The sequence below is a fragment of the Atta colombica genome, unplaced genomic scaffold (genome assembly GCF_001594045.1).
Source record: "Atta colombica isolate Treedump-2 unplaced genomic scaffold, Acol1.0 scaffold126, whole genome shotgun sequence".
In the NCBI taxonomy this organism is placed as follows: domain Eukaryota; kingdom Metazoa; phylum Arthropoda; class Insecta; order Hymenoptera; family Formicidae; genus Atta; species Atta colombica.
In genome coordinates this window covers 1,753,108-1,762,661 of record NW_017259213.1, presented here as the reverse complement: position 1 = coordinate 1,762,661, position 9,554 = coordinate 1,753,108, and the positions used below count along the sequence as shown (strand labels likewise).

General features: G+C 29.7%; 4 protein-coding genes and 1 pseudogene across 4 annotated transcripts in view; 2 read left to right on the top strand and 3 right to left on the bottom strand.

The window, feature by feature from the left end:
• The window catches only part of LOC108694908, a 2,309-nt gene extending 1,482 nt beyond the window's left edge, over positions 1 to 827 (bottom strand). Inside the window, exon 1 of the mRNA XM_018204605.1 lies at positions 200 to 827. Within this exon, the coding sequence (XP_018060094.1) occupies positions 200 to 574 (375 nt within the window). The 5' untranslated portion in view covers positions 575 to 827. The remainder of the gene's footprint in view (positions 1 to 199) is intronic.
• A 1,453-nt stretch (positions 828 to 2,280) lies between these two features.
• Positions 2,281 to 2,717, bottom strand: LOC108695181 (histone H4). The gene has a single exon (XM_018204939.1). It carries the CDS (start codon positions 2,688 to 2,690, stop codon positions 2,379 to 2,381), a length of 312 nt encoding a protein of 103 aa, XP_018060428.1. The 5' UTR covers positions 2,691 to 2,717; the 3' UTR covers positions 2,281 to 2,378.
• Positions 2,718 to 5,749: 3,032 nt separating this feature from the next.
• LOC108694907 lies at positions 5,750 to 6,495 on the top strand (annotated as a pseudogene).
• Positions 6,496 to 7,821: 1,326 nt separating this feature from the next.
• On the bottom strand, positions 7,822 to 8,196 carry LOC108695055 (histone H2A-like). Its single transcript, XM_018204794.1, has one exon. The coding sequence runs from the start codon at positions 8,194 to 8,196 to the stop codon at positions 7,822 to 7,824; it is 375 nt and encodes a 124-aa protein (XP_018060283.1).
• Positions 8,197 to 8,450: 254 nt separating this feature from the next.
• On the top strand, positions 8,451 to 8,874 carry LOC108695083 (histone H2B-like). Its single transcript, XM_018204836.1, has one exon. It carries the CDS (start codon positions 8,484 to 8,486, stop codon positions 8,853 to 8,855), a length of 372 nt encoding a protein of 123 aa, XP_018060325.1. The 5' UTR covers positions 8,451 to 8,483; the 3' UTR covers positions 8,856 to 8,874.
• The last annotated feature ends 680 nt before the right edge of the window (positions 8,875 to 9,554 follow it).

Below are 9,554 nucleotides of genomic sequence, written 5' to 3'. Positions count from 1 at the left end.
ATATAAAATTTTTAATTATTATTTATATTAAAATTATATCAAAGTTTAGATTTCTTTATATCATACATTACAAAAAAAACATTTTCTTCATTATACTACGATTTATAGAAAAATTAAATATATCTTGATATACACATTTTTTCAATTTTGTTTTTAGAAAAAAAACTACGATGCCCTCGCGCGTTCCTATTTCACTTACATTATTTTCGGATTCATTTGAAAAATTACTCTCATCATCCTCAAATTCTTGGGAGCATACATTATATATCATATAATCAAATTCCGTTGGTGACATACTCGCTGGTACACTGTCGCCCCATTTTTGTAAAGCAGTGATGTTCTTTTTGGCAAACCACTTCCATCTTTGATATGCATGTCGCACTTCCTTCCAATCTCTTACGACCCCGAACGCCTTCAGTTTTTCGGTTAACTCCCGCCATTTGTCGCGCTTTTTCAAGTACACTTCCGAAGTGTTGCTCTTGTTCTCCAAGATTTTTAGATGCTCATTCACAAATCGAACAACGAATTCCTTCTCCTCTCGTGAAAAGTTTTCATTCCTTGTTTTTCTGATCATTGAGAATAAAAATGGCGGTCAGTCAATATTAATAAAATAACCAAGAAGTATAAACCTCTCTTTGTCTTTCAATTGTGTTCACGTATCCGCGTATTCAAGCGTTCAGAACCGATCGCTCGCTTCAGAGAGCTTTCTCTTTATCTGCAGCAGTGGAAGCTACTATAATACTGACTGTATTATAGGGCAAGAGCCGAGAGCACAGACTTTTGCATAACGTGTAAGAAAATCAACCAATCAGAGTCCTTTCTTTCATGGAAAGGAAGAACCCTCAGGCTAGTATTCATAGTCGGTTCTTATATTTAAGACCGTCTTAAATAGTCTTAAGATGTTATAAGCCAATCACAAAGCAGTATTAGCAGGGCCGCATTAATCCGTTTTGCGTCCAGGGGCTGATATTTCAAGCAACTTTCTACAAAATATCATGTTACCAGAGTAAAATTTTTTTCGAAAGTTATATTAAATTAATTAAAAAGTTGATTTTCTCGAGATCTTGTCCTTGAAAAAAATTTCTTTTATTTGAAATATAAAGAAAACAAAATTACAAAAATTAAAATATGTTAGTTATAATTAAAATGATCTTTTTCTACATTTTAATGTAGAAAATTCATCGATATCATCGTAATTTGAGCTCGTGACAATGAATTCGATATGAAGAACAGAAAACAAATTTAATATTTCTTTATTATGGGTCGTGTTTCATTATATTCTCTCGTCTATCTATAGTGACTTAAAATTACCCATATCAATATCTTAAATTTAAAAAAAATCTTTCTAAAATTTGCTACCCTAAGCACTTGATCTATGCTTTAATACGGCACTGCGTATGAGTATCTTAAAATATTATTTAAGACTGTCTTAAAATAAGAACAGACTATAAATATCGACCGGATTGTTGATTCTCTTATATCTTATGCAAAAGGCTCCGCCCAACAATGAGCGAGCAATTCGACTGTCACATTTATCGTTAACGTTAAACATAAAAATATTAATATGAATGAAACTGTTAAATTGACAAATATCGGCTCGAAGATGCACGTGTATACATTTCAATATTTTGTGGAGATAGATGCATTAATGTAGATTAATATTGTTACCATATATAACATTATATTATATTATGTTTGTAGAAATCGCTTCATAACAATATTTAAATAACATTAATTTCAAACGCGATTTACTACATAAAATTGAATCAGAATAAAGGAAAAAAGATTCCTTATTTCTTAAGTGCTTTAATTTTTAATATTGCCAACAAAAATTGAATGTTTAGTATAAATGTTCTCTTCGATTTTTTTGTAATATTAATTTGTGATCTTAGAACATAGAATAAATTCAGGAAGAAAACTGTCACCTAGTTCCGTTTTTTTTAGTATAAATTTTGATATCAGTTAATGATAAATTAACAAATCTGTTTTAATTAATAATTTAAATTATTTTCTTATACAAATTAAGTAAAAAATAGTTTGCGATTCAAAGTTTATACTTTTATGTGAACAAACATCAAAATCTTCTGAAACTAGAAAAAAAAACGGAATTTGCAATAATTATTCTCTTCGAAATGTTAGAATATATTCCACGTTTGAAAACACATGAATTCACAGAAAAATCGAAGAACACTATATTAAACATTCACTAAAATTTGGAGAACACATATATCTATATATACATATATGTAGTGATCTTTAATTATTTTCAAGGTAGGTGTGTAGTACAGATATGCTTTAAGAGAAAATTCCGACGTATAAAAAATTGTTGGCCCTGAAAAGGGCCGTTGTGACTTGATTTTGAGAAGTGATAAAGCGAATTAACCACCGAAACCATAAAGAGTTCTTCCTTGGCGTTTCAGAGCGTAAACCACATCCATAGCTGTTACAGTCTTCCTCTTGGCGTGTTCGGTATAGGTCACAGCATCACGAATGACGTTTTCCAGAAAGACTTTCAGGACACCTCTGGTCTCTTCATAGATCAAGCCAGAAATACGCTTGACACCGCCACGTCTAGCCAATCGACGAATGGCTGGCTTGGTGATACCTTGAATGTTATCACGTAAGACCTTCCTATGGCGCTTCGCTCCTCCTTTTCCCAATCCTTTTCCTCCCTTACCACGACCAGTCATTTCGAACTATATTCGAACTATATACGATCAACGATGATAACTCCGTGAGAACTCGACGGAAAGTGTTGCCGTAGCCTCTTTTGGCCGTGCTTTATATAAGTGAGAGGCAGCACGTCGTATCCCCTCTCCTATTCCAATAGCCAATCAGCGCCGTAGTAGAATAGTAGCGTAACCGTAACACTGAAACCGTGCGAGAGAAATGTAACTTTTTCTTTTTTTTTTTTTTGAAAGTATTATTTGATTGCAAAGATTAATTTTAAAAAGTTCTTTATCTGTATTACTTATTAAAAATGTACATTAATTACTAAGTTTTTAAAATATGGAAAAATAATGTTTATAATGTCAGCAATATGACTTACTAATTCATATTGAATTGACATTTTTCTAAATTCTGATGTCATCGATATTAATATTATAATTGCATTTTAAACAATTTTATTGTATTTAGCTATATCTATCATAGCCTCAATAATTTAAAATTATATGCATTACATTGTATCTCGTCTTTCTAAGTCATAAATAAGTATTTGCATTCAAAATAAACCATTTAATCACATTTGTTGATTTTTATTTGATTGAAGAATATTTTCTTGTTTTTATATAATTTATTGTGTCAATGTATAAAAATAATTTATGAAATACAATGTAATTTAAAGCAGAACGAAAATTATGTTCAAATATAAATTCGAAAAATATGAAAAAAATAATTCTTATTTATTTTTTTAAACTTTTCTAAAAACAAATTAAATTTTTTATTTATAGATACGCAAACTTTTCAAATAAAATTTCAGACGTCATTTGAAAATTTTATTTTATTTTAGCTTTATAATCAATCTTTTCTCAAATTAAAAAAGAAAAAAAAATATATATATATTATATATAATAAATTATGAAGAAAAATAAATATTTCAGTTTCTCTTACAAGTAAACAATATTGATGATTAATTATTTGTTTGTTTTTTTCAGATATAAATTTCTAAAATTTGTAAGAATTAAAATGAGTTTAGAAAATTTTTTTATACCGAATTCAAATGTATTTATATAGAAAAATATTACATAAAAATTATAAAGATGAAGATATTTTTCGCGGGATAAAAATGTATCAAAGGAATTATGAGATGTCCTAACGAAAAAAAATTTTTTTTAAGAAGGGCTGATGACATCATGATTGATAATTACATTTTTAACAGGAAAAGATTAATTGCAAAATCTATGTTCTTTTTTAACATTTCTATATGTGAACGACATATATTCATATTCATTACAACTTATCTTTTAACGCACGTACAATGTCTTTATATATTGAGATGTCTGAAAAGTTCGTGCCGATTTTGAAGGAAAATTGAAACGCAGAAGATTTAAATTTTTAATTTCATTTATTAAATTTAAATCTTTTGCGGCACGAACTTTCCAGACAACCCAAATTAGTGTACTGATATTATCATACTAATTGTAATTCAATCCAAACGTACGCATCCAGTTTTTTTCAGTGTAATCTTCAAAGAGTGTGACAATCACTTTACTTAGGCATACACTTTATGCAAAGAAGGTTTCACATGAATTTATAAATAGTATACATTTACTTTTTAAATGTTATAATGCAAAGAAAGTTCCACATGAGTTTATAAATAGTATATGTTTACTTTTTAAATGCCATGAAAATTATTTTGTTAACAACTTTTGAATAAATAGTGACCATACATTAAAACTTTTAAAAATTTCTCATTACAACTTTAACAATTACGTATATCAAAGTCGAAATTATCGGAATTTGTCATCTAAGGTGAAGATTTATTACTAATATTGCATTTTAATTCTAAATATCTCAGAAACTACATCTAGTTATTAAGGCAAAGTGACTTAAAGTGACTTATATTTGACAACAACTTAAAATTAAGATCTTCGAAAATGTCCCTTAATCTAAATAATTATAAATTTATCTTCTCAAATTTAACATTGAAACAGTAAAAGAAGTATTTTTGCAAATAAAGTATATTATTATTTTCCGTCAACAAATTTTACTAAATTACTGGCAATAAAAAGTAAGTGAGATAAGAAGGAACATCAAACTTGAAATGTTCTATTTATAAAGAATAATGTTCATTGTAATTCATATGAAAATTCACAAGTATTTTATCAAAAGCTTTAAGAGATTAGCATAATGTAAATTTACATTTATTGCAAATTTAAAAGAAATCGAAGTGTATCCAGTTAAATAGATTTATTATATAAAATCGATCTACGGTTAGCACAAGATTATAAACTTCAGAATATGTATGTTTTTTAATAAAATAAAAACTAATAAGAATACAATAAGAAAGAAATCGTATATAATAAAAAATATCTTTCTCTAAAATGTCATTAATGTACATAATATTATCATTTATAATTAAATTTATACAGAATGAATGAAAAAAAACTATTCAACATTTATATAATACTTAGTACATACCGTACTGAATAAAAAGTCTTAGTGAATATAAATCGAAAACTCAACCATTTCTGAGATATAAACATTTTTGTATGTAGCATTATGAATGACTTACTGGCTTCTACGTGTTGCGTGTGATGTTTACACCTCAGTGTTTATAAACTACATTCTGTATGTCCTCATTCAACTTCCATACACATTTCATAACAGAAGATTTCACTAACTGTGGAATATTTTCTAAATATAGCAAGTAATTCATTCATGATGCTACATACAAAAATATTCATATTTCAGAAACAGTTGAGCTTTCATCTTGTTGTTCACTAAAGTTTTTTTACTCTTGTCAGTATAATGTGTAGTCAGTATTATATGTCTCCATATAAATGCTAAATATTTTTTTAATATTTGAATTTCAAAAAAATTGTAACTACAACTTGTCTTCTTAAATAAAACACATTTTTAGAAATAAAAGTATCTTATTATCTTTTATTATCAAGTTTGTTAATAAATCATCAGCGACAGTAAGCGCAATAAGAATTATTAAATTAGAAACGCTCTGTTTGTAGAGACATCATTCATTACAATTAGTTAAAGTATATATTTTATCGAAGAAACTTAGCATTTTAATATACAAAATAAAATTGTGATGATCATTGGAGCTAGCGGATTAGGCTACAAGTACGCTGAAATACTGTTACATAATAGTGCAAAAAGTGCCGTAATTGATGCCAACATCAAACAGCCAGAATGCGGTAATTACTTTGGAAAACGAATTTGAGAGGAGTCGTGCTGTCTTCCTTGCTTGTGACAAAAACTGATAATTTGGAGACGTTGAAAAAAATTGTCGATGCATTCAAAGGACAAAGGACTATTCTTATCAATAATACTAGTATATTGAATGATAAATATTGAGAGGAAATGGTCGATCTCAATGTTAAGGCATTAATTCGTAACTCTATGTTGGCATTTGATTACATAGGGAAGCATAAAGGCGGTAATGGTGGTAATAGTTAATATTGCATTCATAGTTGCATTATATCCATTTTATATATGCCAATGTATTGCGCTTCAAAATTGGCTGTTTTGAGATCAGTCAGTCTTTAGCAGTATGTACGACATAACTAGAATGCGAGTTGTTATCATGTGCTTGTAACAACGTTGGCAACAGATATCAACAATAAGATCTATGATCCGTACTATGATAGGTAATACTAACGATGAAGCGAAAAAATATCCGATATAAACAATCGATAATGTGGCACTTGCAATACTAGATTTTATTCGGAAGGATAAAAATGGAGCGGTTTGTGTCAACAAAAATGGTCAACCGCCATTCGCCGTGAATTTTATTCAAAACGATCTTTGTCTGTATAAATTAATATTTGATAACTTATGTTGTTTTGACCAATTTACATAACATTTATCAAATTAATTATAAATTCATGTCTTTTTGAAATAAAAAGTTACATTATGATTAAGTTGATTGTATATCTATGAGATAATGAATATTAACAATGTTCTCACACTTTCTGCCTTGAAATTTAATTCTAAGATCTTAAGGATCATATATAAACAAATTAATAAGAAAATCAAGGAAGGTATAGTTTATAAAATGACACGTACTGTAAGTAGGAATACCAGAAATACGTTTTACGTCGTAAAATATTTAGTTATTAAATGAAATATTTATAAAATTATATAAAATAAAAATTATCGATAAAAATGATATTTTAATATTTTATTTTATATTAAAATTATCTATATTTAATGTATAGAAAAACTGCATTGCCTTTTCCGCTCCCGGATTATCATCTTTTAAGATGTTAACATATAGTATATACTCGTATAGTATATACTCTTTTTTATGAATCCTAGTTGTAAAGATATGATTTTTTAAAATATGGCATCAATTCGTCTTTCACCAGTTTAATTAAACATTTTTTTTTTATTTAAGCAGGAAATTTTGCAAATCTGATGTTATATTTGTAATCTGCGACTTCCAAAAATTTCTATTTTTTGCATGAAATTTTATTTTTTATATATCATTGTTTTACTTAGAGATAATAAAACGGTGAAAATTACTCTTAAAACCATAATTTATAAATAAAATGTTAAGACATAAGTGAAATATTTCTAGCCTTTTTATGTTAAATTAGAATAAAAACATGAAGTGTTCAATCAAACAGGACATGGGCTAGATTTATAGCGATACAAAGTTTACATTTCTTTTTATTTAATTGTATATTTTCTTTTTCAATAATTTTTCAATAAATTTTTTATTTAGTTTTATGAACTTAATTTGCGATAGTGAGGGATGAAATCGAATACGAGTCCAACGCATATGAAAAGGCTTTTGTGCAGTATTTCAAATCCAGTGTAGTTCACGACATAATTGATATATTCTAGATTGTTCATTGTGATTAATTTCAAGATCACAAATAGTGTTATTCATTTTGGAATGATTATACTTCGTGCATTTTAGAATTGTTTCCATATAACCTATTATTTATAGTATAATAATCAAGAATAAATGGATATTGAAAGAAAATACAAATATTTTCAACATAATTTATATTGACTAGTTGAAAGTGTATAAAAATTAAAGAAAATATAATAAAGGTAATGGTAAAATTGCAAATGAGATATTCTTCGTATGAAAAAATTAGTGGCCCTAAAAAGGGCCGTTTGGAATTGCTGCAGTTAAGCTTTCTTCTCAGTTTTCTTTGGCAGTAAGACTGCTTGAATGTTCGGCAGCACGCCACCCTGAGCTATAGTAACACCAGAGAGCAGCTTATTCAATTCCTCGTCATTGCGAATGGCCAGTTGGAGATGTCTAGGAATGATTCTGGTCTTCTTGTTGTCGCGAGCGGCATTTCCCGCTAATTCCAGTACTTCAGCAGCAAGGTATTCCATCACTGCAGCTAGGTAGACCGGAGCACCAGCGCCGACGCGCTCGGCATAATTTCCTTTTCGCAAAAGTCTGTGAATACGACCAACGGGGAACTGAAGTCCAGCACGATTAGAGCGAGACTTCGCCTTTCCCTTAGCTTTTCCACCTTTGCCACGGCCTGACATAGTTGCAGTTGGTGAAGAACGAGAGATCAAGGCGTTACGAATCGTACGACGTTTCCACTCGGAGTGTTGCTTTAGCTGATTCTCGACGAGTATTTATACTGTATTGCGATGGTTACGCGCGCCCAATCGGATGTCGAGCGCGTGATGATTGGTTGGGTCGTATAACGCGATTGGTGCGCCATCACTGTCGCTTTACTGTATATATACAGCACACTGGGCCATGGCCGCCACTTTTCGAAGTTCCGTCTCAGCAATCGCTTGTACGGCGCTATACGAAGACTTGAATCATGCCACCGAAAGCGAGCGGCAAAGCGGTGAAGAAGGCTGGAAAAGCTCAGAAGAACATCAGTAAAACCGATAAGAAGAAAAAAAGGAAGAGGAAGGAGAGCTATGCTATTTACATCTATAAAGTGTTGAAGCAAGTTCATCCGGACACTGGAATCTCTAGCAAAGCTATGAGCATAATGAATAGCTTTGTCAACGATGTCTTTGAGCGTATCGCTGCTGAAGCATCGCGTTTGGCTCATTATAACAAACGCTCAACTATCACCTCTCGAGAGATTCAAACTGCTGTCAGGCTTTTGCTGCCCGGAGAATTGGCGAAGCACGCCGTGAGTGAAGGCACCAAAGCTGTCACCAAGTACACCAGCTCCAAGTAAATTGTTGCTCTCAAGATAAACGGCCCTTTTTAGGGCCACAAATTTATTTATACGTTGATTTTTTCTGGTTCGAGTTTTTTTTTTATTATTCCTTAAATTCTCAGATCATTAATTACTTTATTGCAGTTTTTAAATTATAATCGATCGTAAGACAATTTGTATAATAGAAACTCTTAACTAAGATTTCTAATTTAATTCTTCATAAAAATATTTGTAATTACATTTTATACATTATTTAATTTTCATAAATCGCTTATGAATTTTGTGGTCGAATTAAACATAAACTATGAAAAAATTAAGCAAGAACATGGTATATTTATCGAAAATTCTATATGTTCGTGCATTTTTGAAATGTTCTCCAAGCATTACAAACGTTTTAATAATTTTTATAAGAAGTCAGTCTACAAAAAACTCATTTAAAAAAGTTTAGACAAAAGTAAGCTAGTAAGCTTTTTTTAACATCCTTTATCCACAAATTATTATCTACAAATATTTTCTAATTGTGTTGCTAACTGTTTTCTAATTAATGTTTTCATCAAAGCAGCCAAGATGATGTACAGTATTGCCATAATTTCCAATCGTAGAAAAATATTTTTCGATATAGTAGTACAGTGCTTTCTTTTTACCTGTGAAGACTGCGAGCGAGTCATTCTGATGCGAACACCTTTGAGTCAGCGTTTCTTTTGGAATCTCATTTAA

Bases quoted from the DNA above. Each gene is read 5' to 3' on its own strand.
- LOC108695181 (XM_018204939.1), bottom strand. From the start codon at position 2,690: ATGACTGGTCGTGGTAAGGGAGGAAAAGGATTGGGAAAAGGAGGAGCG.
- LOC108695055 (XM_018204794.1), bottom strand. From the start codon at position 8,196: ATGTCAGGCCGTGGCAAAGGTGGAAAAGCTAAGGGAAAGGCGAAGTCT.
- LOC108695083 (XM_018204836.1), top strand. From the start codon at position 8,484: ATGCCACCGAAAGCGAGCGGCAAAGCGGTGAAGAAGGCTGGAAAAGCT.